We start from the raw sequence: 25,795 nt of genomic DNA on the forward strand, positions 1-25,795 counted from the left end.
CGAACAAGCTCCGACCACAAGCTTGCCGCAAAAACAGGCCAATCACGCAACGTGACATCATGCTTTGCCCCACATCTGAGCACCAGCTTAGCTAACGGCGAAACTCCTTATACAGCAATCTGCAAGTTGCAAGGTTACAGGTATCATTGATTTACTTTTTATTGTTTTATTTTGTTGTTGTAAGCCTCTCTCCGAGCTCGCCAGATGGACTGGATAATGCGCTCATCTTCATAAAACTAGCGACCTACCTGCTCAAGGTAACTTGAACTACACCACCTCGACACCAATTGAATCCGACACTAGAGAGATCAAAGCCAAACGCGACCTGGCTTTTGATCGGGGCCACGAACAACGCACCTCTGAACGCCCTTGGGGGCAAATGCGCCACCCGACCGAACGCGACCATGTCAACAATATATAATACGGAGCCTCAACCAACAGCATCAGTCATCCTTCACACATCGGTTGGCGAACTGTCTGTTGAGCTTTTCGCCAAGCAGACCCCTCTAACGTCGCGCAACTTCCTTCAGCGTTGTTTGGATGGATACTACGACAATACCATTTTCCACCGTCTTGTGCCTGGATTCATAGTCCAAGGTGGTGATCCTACAGGAACGGGCAATGGCGGCGAATCAATCTACGATGGAGGTGCTCTATCGGGTGATCTTGATCCGTGGCCTATGGATCAGCGAAGAGGCAAGAATGCAGGACCTCTGGGCATCAACTTCAAGGACGAATTTCACTCGCGGCTCAAGTTCAACAGGAGAGGATTGCTAGGTATGGCAAATGAGGGGGCGCCAGACACAAATGGCAGTCAGTTCTTTTTCACCTTTGACAAGGCCGATGAACTCAACAGCAAGAACACCATGTTTGGACGCGTAGCCGGCGACACTATCTACAACCTGCAAAAAATAGGAGAGGCCGAGTTGGCGGAGGGAACCGAGCGGCCACTTTATCCTATCAAGCTAGAGCGCGTAGAGATACTCGTCAACCCCTTTGACGACATGAAGAAGAGGGAAAGAGTTGTCAAGGTTGTGGATACTGCACCGGCCCCAGCCAAGAAGCCCAAAAAGAGGAAGGTCGGCAAACAACTGCTTAGTTTCGGTGACGAGGAAGGGGAGGGCGAAGAGCTTCCCATACTGAAAAAGCCTAAATTCGACACAAGAATAGTCATGGATGACGAGGCAACAGAAACGCCTGTCAAGCGCCCCAAGGACGGAAAGCCTACAGAGGTCAAAGACGCGACTCTTGCTAAGACTTCTGCGGCAGGAAAAGAGGCAGGGGTAAACGCGGTCGGGATGAAGGACGCTACTGCGTCCTCGGACAGTACCGTAAAATTGCGCGATGACCCACAGAAGCCGAACGAACCCTCAGGATCACCGCCCCCACTACTAACACGGATCCAGCCGAGATATGGCGACGATGAGCCCGCGCAAGGGAAGAATACAAAGGCTAAAGATAATAGGACGGCGCTCGAAAAGGCAAATGATGAAATTGCTACCCTCAAAGCATCCATGCGCCGAAACGTGAACTCGGAGCCTATCAAGGAGGAAAAGAAGTCAGCATTGGAGCTGATGATACCAGAAACCTCGACTAGAGGCAGGAAGCGGCGAGGGGGTGCCAACAATAACGATGTTGCGGAAGAACAAAAGACGATGAACCTTTTGAAAGCCTTCCAATCCAAGCTCGCGGATGCTCCGAGCACAAGCACGAACGCTCAAGAATCTCCGACCGGAGAGCATGCCACGGGTGAGGGAGCTACAGGGGGCGCGGGTGAAAAGCCGGCAGAGGATGAGGGAGAAGTATGTGATCTGCATTTCATCATTAACTGCCAGAGCTGCCAAGCCTGGGACAAGCTCGAGGGCAAAGACGAAAGCGATGACGAAGGATGGATGTCACACGCTCTTAGCTTTGCGGCAGATAAGCTCGGAAAGGACCTCAATTACAGGAGGAAGGCTGAGGAAGAGCTCATCGTGATCGACCCCCGTGAAAAGGCGCGTAGCTTACAAGAGGAAAAACGTCAGGAGAAAGGAAGCCGGACAGGAGGGTCCGGTCGGGCATGGGATCAGGCTCGGAATGCGCAAATGTCAAGGTCTTCCAATCTTGCAGGCAGAGGTGCCAGATAGGCCATATCCTTATGATGTAACGTACCTAGCCAAGCCGGCTTAAGTAAGTCGTCTTATTTCTCTTGGGTTTCGCTGGCTTAATTTCTGTGATATCATGTTATGCTCGGATTTGGCGACAGCCTTGGTCTTGACACAAGGACGTGCCAATTCTAATTATTTCCCTACTGTGTGTACCCTCCATCGAATAGATCAAAGATACCCCCCCCCCCCCCATTTCAAGTTTCGACCATGTTTTTAGTATCTTGGATATGCTCGTCAGTTTGGGTGACTACCTGTGAGGATTGGTCGGGTGTCAAATACTTACCTCCTTTGTATCAGGCCATCTTGGAAAAGGAACAAATTACAGTTAGTATGAACCCTGTCTTTCCAAATGAGGATGAGGCTCCTGAGCAAATGCTCCTGAACAAAGAGGGTCGTCCGGAGCTTTGCTCCGGGTAATACAGACCAAATCCTTGTCGCTCAGCTATATTTGTGTTAAATGATTGGCGGGTTCAGGCCCGGGGCAGGTTGCGGGACAGGGGCAAGGGGGTACGGATGCATGTTTTGCGTGCGTTCAACGGCAAAAGGGCCATCTACATTACTAAGTACTGTGTACCTCGTATGTAGTGAGGAAAAGAACGCTTTTCATGGTATAAGTGCCAATGTTTAGGCGTGGGTTGGTCACATAGCCTGCCCTGTCTGCATGGTTGGGTACCTTGACTGCCATGAAGAGATGAATTGAGAGAGGGCGGTCCCTGCGACGTACGACTCGCGGACGAGGAACGCTTGACCAGCGGTGGGCGGCTCAGTGGAGACAAAAAGTCCTTGGTGTCGACTTCAGGATCGATGCACTCCTGATATTCGATCTGGACGGAATTTACACTCCACAAAAAGCTGGCTTCCAGAGTTGATTCACCGTAGCTGATAATATCCAATTCTGGAAACACAGCACAACCAGAGCGCGGGTTTGGCCGCAGAAATGCGAGCATGGAGATTCAAAGTATCAGCGTTTTCTTTTTCTTTTGCTCAAAAAGCTCCGGCTCGAGTGTCCAACAGTCCGGGCTAGACAACGGATAAAAGCTTGGAGCCCAAGCCACCAACTGACGGTCGTCGCAAGCTATCGCACCGCATCGCATCGCACCGCATCGCACCGCTTCGAAAGCACATTTTTGAGACACTTATACCAGCATATCTTTCATTCTCACAACATTAACTGCACCTTGGGGAGGAACTATCTTGTTTATTAACCTACCACCCGACTAGCGCGACCGGGGGGTCCTTCTGTGTCTCTCAATCTTTTTATCTTTGTCTCTTGTCATGATTTCTGGTGCAGACATTCTGACAGTTTGAACGCCGGGATCTCTTCACATCACTACGCCTCTTTACCAAATAGCAAAGTGGTGTAGTGCCTGCTCCAGCTTGCCCATCCCAACGACTGCAAATTACGCCCTGAGGCAGACGAAGTCATCGGCTCCTCTAGACATCTGAGACAAACCTCAAAAATTCATTACAGACAACCACTCCCAGGAAAGGCAACCCCACTTTGGTCAAGTGTGGTGGACAAAGCTCTGTCTGGTGTTGTTACTGAGCAAAATTCCCCCTTTTTGTTTTATCTCCCTTCTATATCCCTTGTATCTGTCTACTTGTGTCTACCAGCCAGGCACCTACCACGGCGGCCAGCCCCGGAATATCGGACTTTGCCGTCTTTCGGCCGGAACAACCGGATGGAGTTGTCCGGAAGCTCCCTCAGCTAAAGGCTACGAAACAAAAGTCATTGATGCTGCCAATCAATGTGAAAGGGAAAGCGGTCCACACTTGACCAAGTTGTTCCAAACAAGGGACCTTGAGAGATATCTACCTAGGTCATAGGTAGCTGCCTATATAGAATCAGACGCAGGGTGAATAAGCCAAGAAATCCACACGAAGCACTTCCTGGGAGAATATACGCCTCGCAGGAAAGCATCAATCAAGTGTTCGCTCGCTCGCCGTCGTCTTATTCGCACTCGCCGGGCTACACGACCGACAGACTCGTCGCATCGCATCGCCTCGCATCGCGCGACCACATCAAATCGAACGACCACAGCAAACGCCCAGCCCAGCCCAGCCCAGTTGGGCAACACTCAGCTAATCAACGCCTGCCATCAGATCAGAATCCTTCACTCCACCTTGCCTTTCTCTCTGATCAAATTCCTCTCCCTTTATTCAAACCCGCACAATTACATTAAACTTGCTAGCGCTTCGCATCTGCACGTGAGCCATCAAATCCTACGACAGCTACCAGGGGAGACTCGTTATCTGGATATTACCCACCACATCGGACGTGCTTTGTACGTTTTGGTGCTCGCTTTGGGCTCAAGCTGACCGCTGTCGGGCGCCGTCTTGGCAGCAAAGTTGAGTCGCCGTCTCCATCTTCCACGTGTGTGGACGGGGACGTTTAGAGGCAGCACTACTGCAACGATGCGCTGCGGCCTTGGCATCTCTGTCGACGACTCCCACCGATTGAACACAGTACTCGCCCATTATTGGAGCCCCAAAAGGCAGTTGCAGCCCATCCTGTTCAGGCCTTTCCGCACCCGTCAAACCCCGCAACGCTGGAGCTGGGCCGTGCCCCATAACTTTACTTGACCTAACCTGGCACCAGTGCAGTGTGCAGGCCGAGAATACCGCAAGGTAGATTTTAGGCGTCGGAAAAAAAAAAAAAGGTTCAACACAACTTTCGTCGCAAATGTTCGCTTCCATGTCTCCGCCGAATCCCAGGAAGCGGGCGGCCCCAGGCGCAATACCTGCAGTTCAAATCCCGACGACCGTGCAGCAGTACCAATCGCCCTACGCCACCCCACTGGATCAGGTTTCACGCTGGAACGGCGCCGAAGTCTATGCTACTGACCCGATCACCCCGGGCCCCAAGAACATCCCGCAATTCAACATGACCGAGCCGCACTCCTCATATCCCAACGCAACCACCCATCAGTCATACCAGCACCAGGCCATCGCGACGCCTGGGCCGACAAATGCAATCGCCCGAAGACCTGCCGGTTCAAGCCGCGCCCTCGTTACCCGCCAGCAGTACGATGGCCTCTCGACAGAACCGTGGCCCTCATTCAGCGACGAGACCGCGCTGATGCCTGCCAGTGGCGTCGTTAACCCCCTCGACGAGAACGATAACATCGCGCTGCTGGAGGAGCGGGCTGCGAGGGCGAAGAGAGATGCTCAGGCCAACAGGAAACAGATCCCACCATTTGTTCAGAAACTTGGCAGGTTAGTCGCTCTCCACCACCCTGCGACCGTGATGGCTGGCCCAATAAATACCGCACTATGGTTTGCTAACATCGCGGCACATATTCCAGCTTCCTCAACGAAGAGAAGAATACGGACCTAATCCGATGGTCGCAGAAGGGAGACTCGTTCATAGTCTTGGACGAGGATGAGTTCGCCAAGACTCTTATTCCCGAGCTTTTCAAGCACAACAACTACGCCTCGTTCGTCAGGCAGCTCAACATGTACGGCTTCCACAAGCGCGTGGGTCTCTCAGACAATTCGATGAAGGCGAGCGAACGAAAGAACAAGAGCCCGAGCGAGTATTACAACCCATACTTTCAGCGCGGCCACCCTAATCTTCTTTGGCTTATCAACAAGCCCAAGAGTGGCAACTCCAAGAAGAGGAGTGCCAAGAACAACGACGGGGCAGAGGTCGAGAGTGACGAGGATGCAACACCCACCGTCGAGGACATCAATGGCGCTGGTTACGTGGGGGCTGCGCAGAACTCGTCGAGGAGCGGAGGCCCCGCGCAGGGCGACCCGGGATCGCAGGCGTTGCAGAAGAAGGACTTTCAAGTGGTCAAGGATCAACTGAACCAGTTACAAACTCAGCAGAGGGCAATATCAAATATGATACAAAGGCTCCGTAGCGATCACACGGCACTGTACAATCAGGCGCTGGCATTCCAGAATATGCATGAGCGCCACGAAAACTCCATCAACGCAATTCTCAACTTCCTCGCCAATGTTTTTCGCAAGTCACTAGAGGAACAAGGTGGCAATAGTAACCACACGATGCAGGACCTGCTGGCCAGCATCATACCTAATGGCGGGAGTGGCAGCCAGATGCATAAAGGTAGCGTCGTGGACTTGGGGGATTTTGTACAGCAGCAGTCAGTTGATCACTCCAACGTTGCTGACAACACTCCCAAGCGGGGTCAGCGTTTGTTGCTTCCGTCTCGTGGCGGCAGGGCTTCAGCTACTTCTACGGCGGCCAAGTCGCCCTCGGCAAGCTATGCAACATCGCCTCGGGGTCAGATGGGATCCGTCACCGAGCTGTTTGACAACTCACCGAACGAGGTCACATCACCACCCGACTACCTCAGCAACGATTTGAGGCAAAGCCCCCAGCAGATGATGCGGATTATCGATGCCACCAATGCAGCTGGGGCAACTGCCGACATTGACCTCCCTGACATTGCAGCCAAGACGCCAGTCACTCTCAGCAGCGACCAACGCAACCAGATGTTAAATCTGATGGCCAGCCAGGCCACCGCGCCGCAGTCTACTTCGTCTATCCCTGCCACTGCAAGCCCACTGCCAGCAACGACTACCGCTACATCACCCCAACCTATCCCTGCCATGCAGCAGCGACAGCAACAGCACAGAGCAACTCCACCGCCTGTCCCAGCTCAGGCAGCATCCGGAATGGTTTCATCACCTGTCAACTCAGCCCTTGGAGCCTCTCCACCCAGGTCACTCTCGCCCCTTATGTCCTCCATGCCTCCCCCGCCGTCTCTCCATGATATTACCATGACGCAAGAAGAGCTTGACAGCTTGCAACGCTTGCAGGACGAACAGAAGCACAAGATCGATGAGATATCTCATTTCTTGGCACCCCTCTCACCTTCAGGACGAGTACCTGGCGTCGATGAGGCTGGCAACCCAACAACCGTCTCGCCTGAAGCAAGCGGCAGCTACTTTCCCGACATGACAGATAACATGGACATCGAGCAGTTCTTGGATTCGAGTGCATTCGGGGCTTTCGACGCAAGCGGCACGGGGGGCTCCGCAGACGACTTCAACTTCAGCCTGGACGCCAACTACGACGGGTCTACCCCAGTTGCTGCATATTCATTGGCAGCGCCCATCACCGAGTCCCACAGCAATACACCCAGTTCGGCGGCGACGGAAGAGTATGTCATAAGAAAAGACTTTGCAGAGAATGACGGCTCCGCCGTAGGTCCAGATGCGAAACGGAGGCGGATGGGTTAAGCCCAGGGAATCGAGTTAAATCAGTGTGACTCATTAAGTCGTGTGTCTTTTTGTGATGGGGGTTCATACACATGTTTGGGGTTCTTGGAAGACAGGTTCTACTTTTTGTTTCTCTTGTGAGATAACCTGAATTTTTTTTTTTTTGAATGCTCCGGCGAGGGCTTTACGTTTTTTTTTTATCCAGACTTGTTTGTAGCGTATCGACGGTATGGTACGCGGGTTCTACTTTGCTTTTACATCACACTCGGCGTTGGTGGTACGGATATATTTGGGTTTACATTACCTTCGTTTGGGTGGCGGTAGCTCTTGTCAAAACAACTTATGGGGTCTGTGTTAAAGGTACATCGGTCACCCCGTACTTATTCTAGACGGTACAAACAAAACTAGCATGAAAGAAGGTACTTTTCTGTGCTGTCTATTGGAATTCTGTTCCGGGGCACATAATCGCAATGGTAATGACTTAACCGTCCGTTGGTCCACTTGGAATTTTTGAATATGCAAGTCGCTCCGGCGGATTCGTACTGTTGATGTTGCCATGTCGCACTCTTTGGAGCCTGCCTCTGAAATGGGGTTTTTTCTCATCAAAGGTGAAAGTCAGATTTGGCTCTGGGTGCTGTTGATTATAGCTCCGGTGGTTCCGAAAAGATAGGTTGCATACAACTACCTAGGTAGGTAGGTAGGTAGGTAGGTAGTTCAAGGGACGTAATCGATGCCAAGCTAGGACTAGACAGCTGACGAAGGGGAAAGTGGGGAGGAACGGACCTCTAACTTAAGGAATACAAGTAAAGCAAGTTTATCCGTGTTCCATGTAAGCATCAAATGCTACCCAAGTAATCAATTTGATGTGGTGGCAAGATATTCATGATGCATAGATGCAATCCCCGTGTTCTTGTGAAGATTGAAACACAATAATAGCAATGTAGTTAAGTCATATTCTTTCTCTGATGAGAGCTTGCTTTCAAGTTAACCCCCGCCCGGTACTCATGCTATTCAGAAAGCAGCCATTGGACAAGCTGGACTATACAAATTAGACCTTGAGAAATGCTTCAACTTTAATATCAAAATTTCTTCTTCTTCCATGTTTTGTATGAATCCGGTTTTGCACGTGTGCCATGGTTACGCGAGAGTCACTCGTCGCCAGGTTTATCATCGTCACTAGAAATTACCTTGGCTTGCTTGGTTGTTTATCGTACGGTCTATTCATCGCTATTTGACCATGGCACGCTCTGATGGCAAGCCAGGGGGGAAATACGAGGAAGGGGGTAGGTCAGTTGGCAGCTGCGCATAGAATGAAGTATACTTCGGTCGGTGTCGAAAAGTATACATTGGACGTGGATGACGTGTAGAATTTCATGGCCAATCACGCCAAATGTTTGACCAAGGTACCTAGGTACCTAGGTATCTACCTACCTTTCTTTCGAAAAGTCACGTATGCAGTCTACGTAGGGCAGGGAGTCAGATAGTATGTCAAAATGTCTTGTATACTCCCGCTTATCAACTATTAGTGTACAACTTGCTTGGCAAAACACAAGCCGGGAATTTCCTACTGAACAGCATTGGAAGAAAAATAAGATTTATTATCATGCTCATATTGATGTCCACACGCCTGCCTGCTCGAACGATCTTCCCATAAAGCCAGCCTTAACACCACGCCATAGACGGATATGTACAGCCCCAATGCCCAGCAAAGCGGATGTAGACCAGTGGTTGTCCAAGCTATCATTCCGAGAAAAAAAAGAAGTAGTAAAAAGTAAGATACGTGAACACCTGTGCCAGTCGATCTGTCGTTCGAAGAAAAAGAAGTACTTGGTAGTATCAAATAAATCTCTCTGGTATGTAAAACGCGAACCGTCTATCTGAGTATAGAATCTGCGTTTCTACCACATGGGTTTCCCAGTTGGAATAGTGGAGGATGAAACGTCCCAGTCCAATTGCTGCAGGATTATAAGTCTATGTATGCTGGAAAGGTGTATCGGAATGCTGTCCACAGCAACCAGGTCCTGCTTTATAGGATGATGAACTATTTATCCGATGCTGGCAGTGGTAGCCGAGTGGAAATCGGATCGCTAATGTGCTGCCTAGGACAATTGTGAGACCAGCAAGAGCACAGCACCAACCTCCTTAGTTGACTGTGTCTACAGCTCGAGGCATAGCCTGCATTCGACCCATGAGAAGACACTGAGCAGCAAAGGTGACGATGTGCGAAAGCTTGGTTCATGGGCCGTTTGAAATATCGCCAGAAATTTCGCTTCCACCCAGAATTTCGTATCGTCTTTTGTTCCACTGCAGCCAAAGCTCAGCTGCTTCAATGGTGTATGGTTGCCATGAGGTCGAGGCAACCGTATATCAGCTACAGTTTTTGTCAACGGCGCGCCATGACTGATATGTCGAAGCGCGCGGCGCGGCCCTTTTCAAGGCAACAAGCGTGCCCTGTGGAAGTCAGACTGGAGACTTTCTCGGATTTGGAACGCCAGCCGAATATTTCTTTAACTCCCTAAGTGAGTCAAGACAGCTTCGAGCTCTGCCCGGTCTGGTCTCATTCAATCAAAGGCTTCTTCTGCCCACCCACAATACAAAGACCCAGGTGCCGAAGAGAGTTCTCATGGCTAGCCAGCACAATGGTTTTGGCTGGAGTATACGGGTGATTTGGATCGACAAGTGACGCATCCCTCGCTGCTTGCTCAATGGCCTCGATTTCTTCCTTACAGGCTTGCTGGTCCATTGGGCAGATGACGATAGGCTGCCTGAGAGTGATATCACGTGCGGAGCTCATGGATGCCTTTGCGTTTATGTCAGTATGGTTGCTCCAGGTTTATTCCTATGATGAGATCGCGGCAACAAACCTTGATTGTGAGAAAGAACTCCACCTTGTACAAAGTCGAGGTCGTGGTGAACGAAGTCACCTCATGATTTGGAAACTTGGATGGCTCTCCTCGACGCATAACCCCTTCGGCGTCTCTGAGATCTCGCGATGGAAACACGAGCCCGAGATTCGTAGTGTAACCGGCCTCGGGAAGCCTAGTCCCGACCGGTTGCGTGTGCTTGGAGATCCTATTAACCTTTTTTTGCGGCTCGTCACCCTCTGGGTTGTATGTGATTTCTTCCTCTATGCTTAGCGTGATCTTGTTGATTGTAACCCGCTTGGCCTTGTTCAGCCAGTCTGGGTTTGGGGCAAGTTTTATGTAGACGGTGATCGGGTCCAGTGGTCCGTAGCTCCAGCGCGGCAACGAGATCCCCAAAGTCACAATGTTATCCGCCGTCGCAACCTTGGATTCGGGGCGATTATACATGCCAAACGTCGAGAGGGTATCGTACCTCTGGAGCGGCAGAGGGAAATGGTACTTGTTTTGATGGCTGGCACCTTGCTGGACGGTAACTATGAGCTCGTAATATGTTTCGGCAGTTCGACTAGGAAGCTGAAGTGATGCTGGAGGAATCCTCCTGTTGGTCTCCTCGCCACCGCGACCAAAAGGGATAAAGAGGACGAAAGGAAGGTCCATGGCGATAACACTCTCGGATTCCTTGCCGTCAGGGCACCGAAACAGAAGATGTTCCTTGCCAACAATATCGGTCGTTTCACGCCGGGGTGTACCCAAGTGCTTCTTGGCCATGTTATCGGCAGCCGGGTGTATCGACTCTCGTCTTTGAAGACATATCCTGACCAGCGATATGGCGACGGGCATCGAATAGCCCTGCGAGGGCCTAATTTCGACGGTTCCTTCTATGCGTGGCTATTGAAGTGACGACCATGACACATGTGGTTAGCGGAGTGTGCGCGACACGGGATGGACTGGCAAGGATTCAAGAGGCATGGCAGAGAGCGCCCACATGAGGAAAGCATTTGCCAACAGCGTCGGCTCTTCACGACCGACACAGTACTCCCGCGATGCCCACCCCCACCATCAATCGCATGACTGCGCGACGGTTTGCGCCACGCTAAACTATCCATAACCGGAAGTCACACTCACCAGTGTTGCCGAAATCCCTGGATAACCTATCAAGAAACTACTGTTTGGCGGGCCTGACACCCTCACTGAGGCAGCCATTCCGCTCCGATACACCCAGGCAGAGACGACGGGTACGGTAGGGGTTGGGACTCGGCGGGCGGAAATATCGTCATCGGCGGCCAAGGCCTCATTGAAAGTAGCTCCCAAGGTGCCAACACGCCCACGTCGGCGTCGTTGGCGTCTTGTTCGTTGTCGCTATAATCGTGGTCGCGGTCGTCTTCGAGACGTGTCCCCGTAAGACTAAATGTAATAGTTGCTTGACCAAAAGGAAAAAGATCGACGGTGAAGGGGGGTGCAGCCGGACCAGAATTGCTAGAGGCCTTGAGAAGCGACCGATGGTAAACAGCGACTTCGTGAGGATACTGTCGAGGTAAGAACGTCGAGGTAAGAACGTCGAGAATATTGGTGGCTGTCGTGAAGTGAGGTGAGGCAAAGGAAGATGGCAATCGGGAGCGACGGCGACGGCGGCGGTTGGTTGTTTGCTGCGCCTAGCAACAGGGAGCTTAATGAAGTGCTACCCACGAGGCGTCCATCGGTGGAGTGGAGGCAAGTGCGGTGCGCAACCAAGCCTGTACGGAGTAATCAAGTGCGTATCCGTCCCCTCTCGATGTGGGGCGGGCAGCCACCAACCTCTGGGCAGGCGAGGCTGTTTATGGCAGATTATAACTAAGGTACCTAGATGCGTCGCCGACCTTCTTTGAAAAGCTGCCGACAACAGCGATCGATCCCGGGTTCGAGGACCCTGTACACGCCACGGGTGCTATGAAGTGACTGTTTGGGTGGCTAATTGCCTTAGCTCGATAGGCTACATGTGTGCCGAAAACAAAACAACAGACAGGCCAGAGACAAAGGAAAAAATCAGAATTGGATGGAAACGGCTTTTCGCACGTAGGTTACCCAACAATGCAACAATGCCACCTAGTATTCAAACCAAGGTGGAGAACTAGGCTACAGCCGCCCGCCTTGGAGCAGATGACACTAGATAGACTAGCGGGCCGCCCAGTCGGTGTGTTGCTTGCGGAACAGAGTACACCAAACAAACAATCCAGTGGGGATTCATGTTTTGCTAAAATGAATAATAGAATTTCGACTCCCACAGCAGAGCACAACAACAGAATCACCTTCAACTTCAGTATACAGTAGAAAGGTAGGTAGGTACCTTACCTACATTAACTAGGTACCTACCTTACCTAAGCTACCTTAACTAAGCTACCTAGGTACCCGGGCAGGTACCTACCGTATTTAGCTAATGGCTAAAAAACAGTCTGGGGCAGTCTCTACCGGTAGCTTGCTTAGGCACGTCATCTAGAATAGACCATATGGAGTACAATTAGAGTTACAAGAAAACCCATTTTACCTCTCTTTGGTAAGACTTTGTATCGCTAATCCATATTTTCTCGTGGAAACATTCAACCAAACAGCAATCCAAAACAATCCGATTAAAGCTGTGCCAGAACCCAGACACACAGTCTTACTCCGTACCTTGATTCCGAATACAAAACACAGTGTAAATTCAGCAGGTTCAATCCTTGTCTTTGTTGACAGAATGATTGTTGGTCCGGTTGATATTGCTCTGATCTAAGTTTTAGTGACGTGAATCATCATCTTGTCGCACGGAGCGTAGGACTACACGGCAAGGCGGACCAAAGTCCTAGTCTAATTATACCTCTTATTAGCTTAGGTCCCTCCCTCAATTGGGGAACATACCTAGGAATATAGGTACCTACATACCTTACCTACCTAGGAACTACCTAGGTAGGTACGTAATGTACCTCAAGGCACGCTTGCTGCAGTAGGTACATCAAGTACTGGACTTGGGTCCATTCTAGTCTAAACTGGGACCTTGCCTGTGATGCCGAATTGTTTTGCTGTAGCGTCATCTTTCTTTCGTCTTCTATTTATCTTTCTTTCACAGTACATAGTTCGGCGTTTCTGTTCTGGCTTCTGTTCATATATGCACACTTTCCTTGACGGTATTAATCTTACCGGTAGAAGCTCTGGTCACGCAACTTACCCCTCTAAGAAAGCAACCGCTTCATGTACAGTGCACCGTTTTCTGTATTTGGACCGCGTCCAATGCAGTGTGGCATCCATTCGGATCGGCATCGTTCAAGCCTCCGCTCGCGGGGAACAGGGCTGCAGGCCTCCACTCTTTGTCAGGGGACAAGATTTTGTACTGTATTTTAATTCAGGCACCATTCGGACTAAATATCCCAGGGAATGCACCAAAGCTAGGTATGTTTCAAACGCAACTCGAACGCCTGGAGACCGCTGTCCGATGGTTTTAATGCCGCTTTGAGGAAACCAAAAAGGGGAAAAGTCTGTCCAGGTCCTGAAAATCACATCCGTTCATAGGTACAAATCTTGAAGCTTGGGGGAAACAACCTACCCCCCTACCTCGAAAAGCTTACGGGTTTTGCTCCGCTGGCAATGGTCCCGCAGAATCGGACCCATTCTACCGGAAACCCCCGCGGTGCGCGATCAATCAATCGACTGAAGCGCGCGCCACGACAGCTTCACATTGCCTGATTTGACCTTGGGAGCTGGCGCGGATACTCATGTCGGTCATCTGAAAATCCGATTTTCAATTAACAACACGAACCTACTTTAAGTGAGGTAATCGAAACGAACAGAGGTTATACGACTGCCGACGCACACCTCATAAATCGATTGCAACTATGTCCGTGACTCTGCACACCAACCTAGGGGATCTGAAGATTGAGGTATTTTGTGAAAGTGTTCCCAAAACGGCAGAGGTCAGTTTTACAATTCCGGCTATCGCATTCTCTTTCAAGCTATCTGACGTCCATGCGCTAACGATACACGCTCTCCAACGCAGAACTTTCTTGCCCTGTGTGCCTCAAATTACTACGATGCATCGCCTTTCCACCGACTGATCCCGGGGTTTATGGCCCAAACCGGCCAACCTGCAAACCCATCCCCGCCCGAGAACCCTAAAGGCGGTCGTTCAATTTGGGGCGGCAATTTTGAAGACGAGATTCGTCCTGCCTTGCGTCACAATGAGCGCGGTGTCGTGTCAATGGCAAACAAAGGGCCTGGAACAAACGGAAGCCAATTTTTTCTCGTGTTCGATAAGGCGCCACATCTCGATGGGCTCAACACCGTCTTTGGCAAGACGATCGGTGACGAAAGCCTACGGACCCTGGCAAAATTGGAGGCCGTCGAGATTGATAAGAAAAACCGACCAAAGGAGAAAGTGGTCATTGAACGTGTCACAATACATGCCAACCCACTGGCTGAATGAAGGAAGCATATGTCTGGCCATAATGCTACTGCACTGACGTGAAAAGAAAATGCAACACCAACATCAGTTGCAGGAGCCCAGGAGACACTGGGGATGGCTACAGTAGAGTATGACGTACTGTCTCGCTGCCTTTTACAAAAGTAAGGCATAGACCTTCATGGTATCAAAGTATCAGAAGCAGCAAAGAAAAAAAAGCTGCTCACATAAGAAACAGAGAACCTGAAGCGGTCATTGACTCGGCAGGTATCAATTCGCTGCCCCGGCATGTGCACACGCTCCGTTATGATAATTCCCGACACTCCTGTGCCACAAGGTCTGGGTAATCGCCTATACGCTCTGGCTGGTGAGCTTTCAAGACCTTGATACAGGCGAACGTGCTGTATTCAAAACAATATGATGGACCGAAGGGTCATGGATGTGACCCGGAGCATGTTGTATGTATCCCAAAGGTTATACCTAGAATGGATATGATGAGACTTAGAACACTAAATATAGACATTCAATAGATCAGGAATAATCTTCTCGATAATCAGCGAGCCTTTCAATAATTAGGTACTTTTTAGGTCGGGTTGTGGAGATAAGAGAGTCCCTCGAACAATCATGTCATCGGGGGTTAGGGTTGACTTGGAATTTTGGGTGGGGAAGCGACCCAGCTTTTGGATTTTCGCTACGCACCTAGGGCGCCTCACCCATTCATTCAGCTGCCCTCTCCACTTTCATGATCAAACGCAGATATCCAGGTGCCATTTTGTCTTGCGGCTCTAACATCAGCCAATACATCCAGACAGGTAACAATGGCATTCGACGACGAAGATAGTAACACTGTCGTTGCTGCGCCGACGGGCGACGCGCAGCAACGTGCCACCCCGGAAAATGTTACGAGAGCAGATGATGCCATTGATGGAGAAGAGGACGAAGAGGGCGCGCCACAAGATTTCCGACACTTTTCTTCCCTCTTCAGTAAGAAAAAAGGAGTGTCTAGTCAGACTTTACGCCGGGGAGAGAAGGACTTTGAGACACATGGGACGCGCGCTCAAGAAGGCCTCCTGGAGCAAAGCAGGCGGGCCATGGAGGATGTTCTCAGCTATACACGAGTACACGTCGCAAAGAACTGGTGTCGCGGCTGGTACATGCCGGACATATGGGAGGATCATGAGGCTTCCATAAAGGACAGGGAGGTCAGTCCTGAGCTGCGAAAGCGCGAGGTCTATGCCAGGGAGAGGGTCGTTGGAGTAGACTCGCCCAACGGCAAGTGGTACAGCTCTATGGGCAGCAACATCCCTAACCCGGATAGGTCGCAACCAGGCTGGGATCGGCTGTGGCTACTGCCGGAGGAGGCTCTCTTTCTGGTTGAGCGCGGCTCTCTGGACTTGTGGTGGCCGACGCGCCCCGCCGCGGATATATGGCCTTTACCTCAAAACCTCAAGGACCTCAGCGACGGAAATGAGGAGGATAATGGTTCGCCCCAGGGTGCACCGAAACCATCTATGGGTCTAGGACCGGATGCCGACTATAGCTTGGGCGTTCCTCTCAGTCTTCAGGCGGCTTACTCGCTACTTATAGGCACCGAGGGGGAGAGAGGTAAGGTGACGCTCGAAAAGTTCCAGGTTTATGCCAATCTCAGAAGGCATGGGTATATAATTTTTCGGGCTGTGGATGAGCCTGTTCCAGAGTGTACACCGGAAACGCCGCGCTCCCTTCTTGATTGGCTGGTTTCCTTCGTACCGTCCGCATACGCTGGCCGCCCATCGCCTGCGCCCTACGGTCCGCTAGTGAGGCCCGGAGTCTACCGATCCTATGAGCAGGTATTTAAGCAGCTACGTCTCGTACACCGTCACAGGCCTGGGGAAAAACACGAGCCAGCGGAAGCCCTGGTCGAGAATAACCCTTTCAAGATCCATTACCACGTCTGGAAGGCATCGACAACTGGTCTTGCCAAAACTCGACCTCCGCCTCCCGACTTTTACATTTCCGTTATCGATGCGCGAAGTACAGTCGTTCCGTCATTATCAGAGATATCGGCTCTTCTGGAAGCCACGCCTCCCAACCCGCCCAAAGAGACCTGGAAGGGGCATGGTATGCTGTATCCCAGACTGAAGCATGGGTATCGCAATGTCATTCTGGCAGTAGTCGACCACGGGATTGTCAACTATATTAGGTTTGGCGAAGGAGCGTTTGGGTTGGAGCCGATATCATCGAGATTTGACCACGTAGCAGCGCCAAAGAGTGGAAAGAGAGGAGGCGGTGGGGGTGGTAGGGGAAGAGGAGGCGGCCGCGGTGGAAGAGGGCGTGGTAGGGGGAGACATCGAGCTTGATGGCTTGATCAAGGTCGGAAGCTAGAAGCAAGTCCACTAGAAGAAGCCCTTGGCTCGGATTATCAAGCCTGCCGGTCTTGTTGTCACTTGAGTATTTGTTACGACCCCATCAAGGCTATGTAAATGCACCGCTCCCTTTGGCCATGTTGGTAATAGTCTTACCTCGTCTTAGTGACGCCGCATGTTTTACGAAGCCGGCGAAGCTGCACTGCCAAGTAAAGGATCTTGGCGGGCTAATCCAGTCTCAATGTTACGAGAGTGGAAGTCTCTAGATCCTACAAACCGTAACTTTTGACAAGGGTCCAAGTTTAGAGCCAATGACTTGGGTAAACTGAACCGACCAAGGTACCTAGGTACCTAGGTGTGAAGGTGTACCTTTTGTATTATTGTGACTGGTCAGTTATCAATTGATTGAAAGGCCTTAACCCCACAGACCCCACCTACCAAACAGGGCTTCTTTTTTAGGTGCCCTTACTTATCTCGGTGGATAGGTGCCAATTTATACTGGCTTGATTTGCGCTGAAACTTTTGATGATATGCGGTTATCGGGGTCGCCGTGTTACAGCATGCTTACGATTGTTGCAATGGATGGATGGTGCCATAGGCAGGAGGTACTTACCATCATTGGACCTTGGAAATGGCGACTTCTTTTAGTTTTGGTCTGGGTCGAGTAAACTCAAATAAATTCCAGGCAGGCAGTTTTTGCTCTACAGTGAAAGGACTACATTAATTACCGTGAAGTCTCCGAGCTTAATCGAAGTGCAAGATGAGGAAAGAAAATAAAAAAAGGCCGTAACACATGTCGAAATTAGTTAAAATTAAATCAGAAGTGAAGGAAAAGAAAAAGGGAAAAGCAAAGATAACAGGGACAAGTGAGGTAGGTAGGTACCTAGGTAGGTAGTAAGGCAGAGACGTAGTGGTCCCAGCGATGGATGACCTTCACCAGCCAATCCGGCGCGCTGCTCGCAATAGGCTCCAGGCTCGAGGTAACCAGAGTTTTAAAGCCGTCCCTGCTAGGGACTAATTTCAATCCAACCCTCGCATAAGCCCAGCGCGTCTTCTTTTTGACTTGTCTCACTCCCATCTCTTCCCATAGGATACCCATTTTCTCACTCTCTTTTTCACTTTCCAACTCGCGCTCTCTTACTCTTTCCACCCTTTTTCTTCACAGTAAGAGACAGCTGACCAGTCGCATATCTACTTTACTTCATCCACCTAGGCACTTATCTTTGAACGCCTGTACCCACTGCATAACTACCTGGGTATTCTCTCCCCCTCCAATATTTAATTGATTGGTCTTCATCCTATCTTACTTGCTCCGTAAGACTTAACTGTCAACTCCCTTGCCCTGTTCTGAACCAGTTCGTTCGAGTCGAGAACAAATCCCCGTCAGTCCGCCTACCGTTGTCTTCTGAACAACAACTCGACCGTTTATTAATTCTGGGGATATCTGTTTGATCGTCGTGCATTTATTGTGACGTCGCCATATCTCTTTTAGTGAATTTTTTTTTTTCACCCTTTCTATTTGCTATTATTACAACTACTTCTTTTCTCTCTGCGAAAGACATCCATCCATCTAGTCGCAACCTTTTCGCCACACCATCGGCGGCGCGACCGGCCCCCAATTGAACACTGGGCAGTTTTAGAAGAATTGCGTCGACGCCTTTTCGTCGCGACGGAGTCGAAAGGGGTTGGCCTTTCAAATCGGGGAGAAAACAAGAAGAAAAAATTCACCCCCCAAAAAAGAGATGCCTGCAGAAGTCGATACTGCCGCGTCGGCAACAAACACCAACGCGCAAGATTCACCCGCGTCGGCGACAGCTGCCAAGTTCGCGCCGATACAAGACAACAATACTGACGAAACACTCCGGCCGTCAGTCGAAAATAACAAGTGAGTTCACAAGCATGTTTCATTGTTGGTTTTGTCATGGTCGTGTAATCAAAGAGTCATGTTCTTTGCCACAGTCCACCTGCCTTTATCTATTTTACATTTGCCAGGTATTCTACCTGAGTTTGCGATATCAACCCCCAAATACCCGTGCATAGATACCTAGGTAGGTACCTTACCTACCAAGGTACCATCTACATACCATACCGGCATCATCTACCCGCCTCCAAGCCAATTTGCCATTATTCAATCCCCCTCCCCTTTTCCTGGCCACACACATTTAGACGTGTGACTTCGTGATCCCCTCCGAGGCTTTTTTTTTTTTGTTTTTTTTTTCTTTTTTCCTCACCAAAGTAACTCAACAAGACATACATAACCACCTAAGTCCACCTGATGTATTTGTCAAATCATATAAACGCGTCATCTCGCAACTCTCCTGCTACAACCCACATTGTGCCTCATCTCAACATCATTTGCGAGTCTCCCTTTGTCTCCATTCCATGACCGGCAGTGCCGGATCGGATCGTGCGACAATTTAGCTCAGGTATCCCAGTTAGATATCATATGACTAAAGTCGTTCGGGGAAAAGAGGGGAGAATTGGAAACACGTCTTTTTTTGGTTTTTTTGTGCTGTATGCAATGCACCGTTTAGTTGCAAGTGCTATAAAGAAGCACACTACAAAAGTGTAGAAGGGAAAAATAGACTTTGGCCGAGTCTGCCTGGGGCGAGATCAAACCAGACAGCAGCAAGTTGAACCCGTGCTTAACTGTTCGCTGAGCGAGCATTGCCCAAGTTGTGGCGGGGTTTATCAGCTGGACATAGTTTGCTCACTTTTCTTTTCCTCCTCTTGTTTCTTATTTCGTCTTTCTTGGTCTGTCCGATGGTTTTGGAGTAGGATCGACTGGTTGAACGACGTCGACTTAGTCCCAGTCTGCTTCGACTCTTTACTTTCGGGGGACAATAGAGACAAGGAAAGAAGCGAAAAAGAAAAAAAGCAAGAAGAGAGAATCAACCCCAATTCACTTGCTGTGACAAAGCCAAATCTATTAATGTCCTAGTTAATCTCCCCATATTCAACTACCTACCTTGGTTTGCATGATCAGTTAGTTGGCTTGTGGATCCGTCCATGTCACAAGAGTGCATCTCCCTCTGCTCGCAACCGGTTTGGTCGATGACATTGCAGGCCCTCTCATCTTTGAGTTGGAGCGACCCAGTTCAATCCAGGCCTGAAGGCTTTGCTCCTGGCCAAGTGCGGCGGCTTGCATATAACGCCGACTTCTGGTACGGCGCACGCAAAACTTCAATTCGCCCTCAACATTCACTCGGTTTTCTCTTTCTGTTCTTCCTTTTTTTTTTTCTTTTTTTTCTCTCTCTCTCTCTCTCTCTCTTTCTTATTCCCCTCTAAAAACCTCAATGTCGCCTGTTTGCCCAGTGGGTCTTGAGGAAGCAGTCTCGGTCAACGTAAACGTCGACAACAGAAGGGCCCCTTTGCGCTCCTCGAGCGCCTTGGCACCTTGTTCTCAGTCGCATCAGAGGCTGCCAAACTTCGTCGAATTTCTCTCAATGTAACTTTTGCCCTTACCCGCCCAACCAGCCATTTTCATGATATATGTTTTTTGCTGCTCCAACCTTCCGACTTCACCAGCCAGACACCCTTGCTGTCGTCACATGTATGCACTCTTGTGTTATCATGGAGATGCCTAATGCAAATGTCCCCAGCCCTTCTGGACACTCCCAACATGCCTCATCTACCTCAACGACATGTGGCGGCCATCAAGTGTCGACTAAACCTCCGTTGAGTATCTCGCTGACCACTTCTGCTTCATCAAGAGTGGATTCAACCACACCGGCCAAAAACGGAGTCGCATCTGCCGGTCAAGGAATTGCCGGTGCCGGGGAGGACGATACCGAAGCGAACAACCCCAGCTCCTATAACAACTTCGATGACGACGACGACCTGGACGACGACGGCGACGATAACCTCACGCCGCCGCCTGACTCGCCTAGCCCTGTCCCTAGCCTATCTGCTGCCAACAACAACTGCCTTCAGGACGAGATAGTGGTCGGCACCAAGGCTAACGGAGTCAAGCCGTCTGCTCGTGTCCAGCCAGATCAAGACGACATTGACATGGTTGATGCTGACGTCTCACGCGGCGGCTCACATTATCCCAAGCGTAAAAGGAACTCGATGTATGCCTCATTGGAAGACGACGCAAGTGACGTTGCCGCATCGCCAGCGCTTTCCAAGCCGGATTCGATGGCGATGCTGCTCAAGGGCCGCGACAAAGTCCGAGGCATTACTCTAGGCTACTGGAGAGACTCGGAAGTGCCTGAGAAAGAGTTCAAGCACCAGGTCGTTGGTTTCATAGATGTTCGAGATCGACTGCGTACTCGAGTGCAAGCGACATCGCGTTTTGGCAAAATTATGACTGACAGGTTTCCTCTGCCGCCTGGTCCAGGGGGCAGCTGGGTGACGTTTGAGCGCATCGTTTTTGAAGACCACCTCGTCCATCTAGACCATGAGCAGATCAAAGAATATGTCAAAGTCCGCGGAGAGACCTGGGGCACCGAGACTACCGACGAGGAAGTGGCAGCGAACAATAGTGCGGCTGTCAAGGAAGCCGTCGCCCGTGTTCAGGCCCGTCCGACCCCAGAAAACGTCCCCTTTCAACAGCCCATTATTGCTTATGGCGAGGACATACCAGATCACGCCAAGGTAAACCGCGCCCACGAAAAGAAGAAGCGCCGTCTGAACAGCATCCCTATGTCATCGCCACAAACGCCTTCGCTGCCTCAGCAGCCCTCCTTTACTGTTGATACGCCAGACATAGTGCCTCCTCCACGTGGCCGCGGTGGTGCCAAGGCTGGAACCGTCTACGATGATATCCCCGGCACACGTCCTACTAAGGTTGTCGTTGGGTACTGGGCCAAGTCGCAAGAGGCAGACCCCAAGGACAAGCATGCCGTATATGGAGTGCTGGGCTCCAACGACATGTTTCGTGTCAAGCTCGTCAAGCATACCAGAGACGGCCGTGCCATCAACGGTGACTTCCCATCTGGCCCTGGTGCAGTCTGGATCAACTGGGAGGAAGTTGTGTTTGAGCCACACCTGCGCAAGCTCGAGCGTGCTGAGATCAAGGAGTATTGTCGGATTCGCCAGAGTCATTATGACGCCGGCGAGTTGCCCCAAGATAGGATTTCCAACGAGACAAAGGCTGTACACGAGGCTCAAGTTCGCGTCGAGTTTGGCCGCCCACAGAACCCGATGGCCGCAAGTCAAATGCGGCAAGTTGCCAATGAGCCCATGATCCTTCCGAGCCGGTCCCAATCTGCCTACCAGGGTACGAGTAACCATCAGGTGGATGACGATAGCGAGCAGCCACAGCATGATGGCGCTGCCGTAAACGAGCCACAGAACGTCGACCCTAGAGAGCGTCCTGCGAGGCACATCGTCAGTGATGACAACTACGACGACGACGAAACTGTTGAGTCTGGTCCAGGTACTGGCCACGAGCTTCGTCAGTCCAGACGTTCAACGATGGCGCTGGCCCAAGCCCAGAAGGAGATTCCTCGGCCAGCTCGTCACTCGTTGCCCAATGCTTCTGAGCTTCGCGCTGCCAACCGACGCCCGGCACCGGGGTCGGTGCCGGTCCCGGCATACAACGACAGCAGTGACCGCATGGCTCGCGTGAACTCGATTGCCCAGCAGAACCTGGCCATGGCCGAGTCGCATCAGGTACGCATCAGCCAACGCCAAAGCCTCAATGGCGGCAACGTGAACGGGGGCCCCTACCACTCGGACAACTCGGCCGCCAGCTTTGGTGCTGCTACTTCTCAGATGCAGCGGATCTGGGCAATGCAGGAGGAACAGCGCCTCATGCCTGGAACTGTCGACAGACCCGCTCCTGTCGAGGAGATCAAGGTTGAAGTCAAGGAGCACGCGGGGATTACGTATGCTCGCAAAAAGAACGGGCCGTTTCCCGGAAAACTTGCCAGCAACGGTACCCTCATCTCAATTGATGGTGAGGACTATGTCGAGTACCGCGTGCTTACCAAACCTAGTTTCACCTTTTAAGCGCTTAGAAACTCATCTCTTAAGGTGTAATACCCTTTATCTTGGCGGAGTTGACCCTTTCTGGCTTGAAATTGGCCTCTTTTTACGCATACCCGGCGAGCAAAGATTGACCTCATGGAAGTTTTATCCTTTTTCTTTTCTTTTTCTTCTTCTTCTTTGGACCCTCGTCGGTCTTTTGTATTCTCATTCTTTGTGTGTGTGTTTGTTCATTTCGTCTCTGTGGCCTCTGGCTTGGGCTACATGCTTATTTTGTTTTGCGCGTTAATGTTCCTTTTTTCCTTCTTTTTTGGTAATGTGATAGTGGAAATCACTTGCTGGGTTGTCATGCCTGGGATGCATCTGACTGGCGTTGGCTGCTTCTGCATGGCCTTTTATGACCGTTTTTTATTTGTAACATGGCTTCTCTATGTCAATTCACTTTAATTCCCCATCCACAATTCTGGTCATCTATTATGTTCATGGCCAACGGATTCGTTTACAAAAGTTTACAAAAGTCAGAAGATTAGTGTGCTTTATCTTGAGATGTCACAACTTTCAAGTATATGTCTGTAGAACCTTTTTACCCCTGGGCTTGGTATTTCTCCGTGTATTGCAGAGCGCGACAAAATTCTCTAGATTCAGTCTGCTAGATTGAGACGCTTGTTCCATGTCAGGTACGCATACATTGTGCGAAGAATTGTACGGCCCCTTGACATATTTCCCTTTTCATTAAGTCCCCCCTCTCTTCGTGGGGGCGTGTACATCCATCCATGTCTATCAGACTCCCCTGGGATCCATCATCTGCCAGTTGTGTTTTCGATGGTAGAAATCCAAAGCAAAAAGGCGACATGCCAGATTTATTTCTGGTTTCGGAGGCATCCCATCATAGTAAACAAGTCACATAAATTGCGGGAGATAAACCGAGAGCTTATTTCTCATAACACTCATGTCCACCTTGCATTAAACTTGGTATCTTTCTGCAGTCTCAGGCGGTGCTACTGGGAGCCGCATCCGCCGTCTCGGCTTTGTCCTCCTTCTTTTTGTCGTCCTCCTCATAGCCCTCCACCTTGATATCCTTCAGGCCCAGCTCCTCCTCCTCCTCGTCCGTCCTGTCGTAGTCTTCGACGGTCATCTGGAAGTCGGGCTTGCTCGGATCGTCGGCCAAGCTCTGGATATAGCTGCTGGCCAGCGGGTCGGCGAGGACGATTGAGAATTCGCGCTCGCCGGCGATGGCCTTGTCCAGCTCGGTGAAGAAGGCCTGCCACCTCGCCCTGTCCTCGGTCGACAGCGAGTCGCCGCCTTCCATCGAGATAGCGCCCTCGGCGTTGGTAGGGTTCGGTGTGGAATCGGCCTCGAAGATCTGGGCCTTGAGGTCGTTGCGTACCTGAGTGAGCAGACCCTCTACGGTGGTGAAACGGCCACCGAGCGTGCCCGGGTTGACCGAAAGGTTGAGCTCTGGGCACTCGAGCGCGCAGCTCTCCGACTTGAGAATGTCACGGGCCAGATCGACGTCCGACTTAACTTGCAGGGTCAGCTTGCGGCCCTTCTCGGGGACGGCGCCGCCCGTCTTGATGTCGTTGGAACGGTAGCCACAGTGTTCGCAGACAGTGCTCATGAGCACGACCTGCTTAAAGTGTGGAATATCAACCATCTTCATGTGCGTGACGCAGGGGTGCATGCAGCCGGGGCAGCTGGCTGGGAAGCTATAGACCTCGTCAGGGATGATGTTATCGTTCTCGTCGAGCCTACCCTGGCCTCCGAGAGGAATGACGCCGCCAGGACCCGACGTCGCATCGGTATCGGCCAAGCCGAGAGCGGCGTTCTGCTCTGACGTACGAGTGAAATCGCGCTTCTCCCACTTTCCAACGCCATCACGCGGATCCGGTTGGATCCATGAGTTACCGGCCGGGTCGTCAACGTACACCCTGAACGGGAAGGACTCGCCGGCGAGCATCTTGCGTCCCTTCTCAATGACCTCTGCAATCTTCTCCGCCACCTCTGGTTGTTTCTCCAAGCGCTCGACTTGGCCGCTTTCGAGGTCGTCCACAATGGTGGACAACAGACCCTCGACATTTGTGAGCTGGCCACGGCCTGGCGGGACCTCGACGTCCAACTCGATGAACTTTACAGTTGCCGTGTCAGCCTTTACGACCTGTCGCGAAAAGTCCTGCATGGCGGTCAGGCGAAGCTCGACGTGCGTGCCGCGCGGCTGCACGGCACCCGCGTTCTGGATCTCGCTGTTTTGGAAGCCGCAATGGTCGCATCGGAACGACATGAGGACGACCTCGCGGAAGAAGGGGATGCGGGTGAGGAGGAGTCGTGTCGTGCCGTTCTCGTGACAGTTCATGCAGAGCGACTCGATCTCCTCAACCGGCGGTATGCCGTCGTCTGCGTCATCTTGTGCTGCGTCTGTTGTTGTCGATGCGACCTGGTCGACTTGTGCCCCGATGGCCTCGAAAAGCTGCGCCTGCGAGGGCGTTGTGCCTGCGGCTTTGGTTTCTGCCTCTGCTGGAGACATTGTTCGTGTGTTTCCGGTCTTTCTTTCGAATAGGGTTATACGTGTATTGGTTTAGGTTTTTCTGTTGTTTTATGAGTATTTTATTTAGTCTTGCAGACTCTCCAGATATTACGTTTTTTGTGCTTTCAGTTGCACGATATTTTCCTCTGCGCAAATCCCCTTTTGCGACTAACAATGGAGGGGCAAGGGGGATGACTTTTATACGATATCATCTTTTTAGTGGGGCCTGCTCGCGGGGTGATGGGCATATGTCATCGGGCGGGCAGAAATTTACTCCAGAGGCTCACAATTAGAATGTTCCCGAAGGGGCCAGGCGGAGCTACCGAGTCGGGATGGCCACCCCACGCAGGCTAACGGCCTGGGGCATGGACGATTGTGGCAACGGTTTA

General features: G+C 51.1%; 8 protein-coding genes across 8 annotated transcripts; 6 read left to right on the forward strand and 2 right to left on the reverse strand.

Moving 5' to 3' along the window:
- Nucleotides 1-139: 139 nt before the first annotated feature.
- MGG_03243 (peptidyl-prolyl isomerase CWC27) lies at nucleotides 140-2,556 on the forward strand. Its single transcript, XM_003716683.1, has one exon. It carries the CDS (start codon nucleotides 405-407, stop codon nucleotides 2,124-2,126), a length of 1,722 nt encoding a protein of 573 aa, XP_003716731.1. The 5' UTR covers nucleotides 140-404; the 3' UTR covers nucleotides 2,127-2,556.
- A 181-nt stretch (nucleotides 2,557-2,737) lies between these two features.
- Nucleotides 2,738-7,851, forward strand: MGG_03242 (heat shock factor protein HSF24). The gene is made up of 2 exons (XM_003716684.1): nucleotides 2,738-5,363; nucleotides 5,453-7,851. Exons 1-2 carry the CDS (start codon nucleotides 4,831-4,833, stop codon nucleotides 7,356-7,358), a joined length of 2,439 nt encoding a protein of 812 aa, XP_003716732.1. The 5' UTR covers nucleotides 2,738-4,830; the 3' UTR covers nucleotides 7,359-7,851.
- A 987-nt stretch (nucleotides 7,852-8,838) lies between these two features.
- Nucleotides 8,839-11,915, reverse strand: MGG_03241 (arrestin domain-containing protein). The gene is made up of 3 exons (XM_003716685.1): nucleotides 11,327-11,915; nucleotides 10,202-11,089; nucleotides 8,839-10,137 (listed from the first exon to the last, which is right to left on the reverse strand). Exons 1-3 carry the CDS (start codon nucleotides 11,402-11,404, stop codon nucleotides 9,895-9,897), a joined length of 1,209 nt encoding a protein of 402 aa, XP_003716733.1. The 5' UTR covers nucleotides 11,405-11,915; the 3' UTR covers nucleotides 8,839-9,894.
- MGG_17127 (uncharacterized protein) lies at nucleotides 11,805-12,674 on the forward strand (the record flags this gene model as incomplete). The annotated part of the gene is made up of 3 exons (XM_003716686.1): nucleotides 11,805-11,936; nucleotides 12,465-12,512; nucleotides 12,630-12,674. The coding sequence occupies 3 exons, from the start codon at nucleotides 11,805-11,807 to the stop codon at nucleotides 12,672-12,674; spliced, it is 225 nt and encodes a 74-aa protein (XP_003716734.1).
- A 917-nt stretch (nucleotides 12,675-13,591) lies between these two features.
- MGG_03239 (peptidyl-prolyl cis-trans isomerase-like 3) lies at nucleotides 13,592-15,159 on the forward strand. Its single transcript, XM_003716687.1, has 2 exons — nucleotides 13,592-14,121; nucleotides 14,205-15,159. Exons 1-2 carry the CDS (start codon nucleotides 14,044-14,046, stop codon nucleotides 14,628-14,630), a joined length of 504 nt encoding a protein of 167 aa, XP_003716735.1. The 5' UTR covers nucleotides 13,592-14,043; the 3' UTR covers nucleotides 14,631-15,159.
- Nucleotides 15,160-15,286: 127 nt separating this feature from the next.
- Nucleotides 15,287-17,533, forward strand: MGG_12745 (uncharacterized protein). Its single transcript, XM_003716688.1, has one exon. The coding sequence runs from the start codon at nucleotides 15,425-15,427 to the stop codon at nucleotides 16,943-16,945; it is 1,521 nt and encodes a 506-aa protein (XP_003716736.1). The 5' UTR covers nucleotides 15,287-15,424; the 3' UTR covers nucleotides 16,946-17,533.
- Nucleotides 17,534-18,007: 474 nt separating this feature from the next.
- MGG_14870 (uncharacterized protein) lies at nucleotides 18,008-23,589 on the forward strand. Its single transcript, XM_003716689.1, has 2 exons — nucleotides 18,008-18,836; nucleotides 20,665-23,589. Exons 1-2 carry the CDS (start codon nucleotides 18,694-18,696, stop codon nucleotides 22,907-22,909), a joined length of 2,388 nt encoding a protein of 795 aa, XP_003716737.1. The 5' UTR covers nucleotides 18,008-18,693; the 3' UTR covers nucleotides 22,910-23,589.
- Nucleotides 23,153-25,607, reverse strand: MGG_03238 (zinc finger protein ZPR1). Its single transcript, XM_003716690.1, has one exon. The coding sequence runs from the start codon at nucleotides 25,404-25,406 to the stop codon at nucleotides 23,874-23,876; it is 1,533 nt and encodes a 510-aa protein (XP_003716738.1). The 5' UTR covers nucleotides 25,407-25,607; the 3' UTR covers nucleotides 23,153-23,873.
- Between the last annotated feature and the right edge of the window lie 188 nt (nucleotides 25,608-25,795).

This window comes from Pyricularia oryzae, chromosome 4 (genome assembly GCF_000002495.2).
Source record: "Pyricularia oryzae 70-15 chromosome 4, whole genome shotgun sequence".
In the NCBI taxonomy this organism is placed as follows: Eukaryota; Fungi; Ascomycota; class Sordariomycetes; order Magnaporthales; family Pyriculariaceae; genus Pyricularia; species Pyricularia oryzae.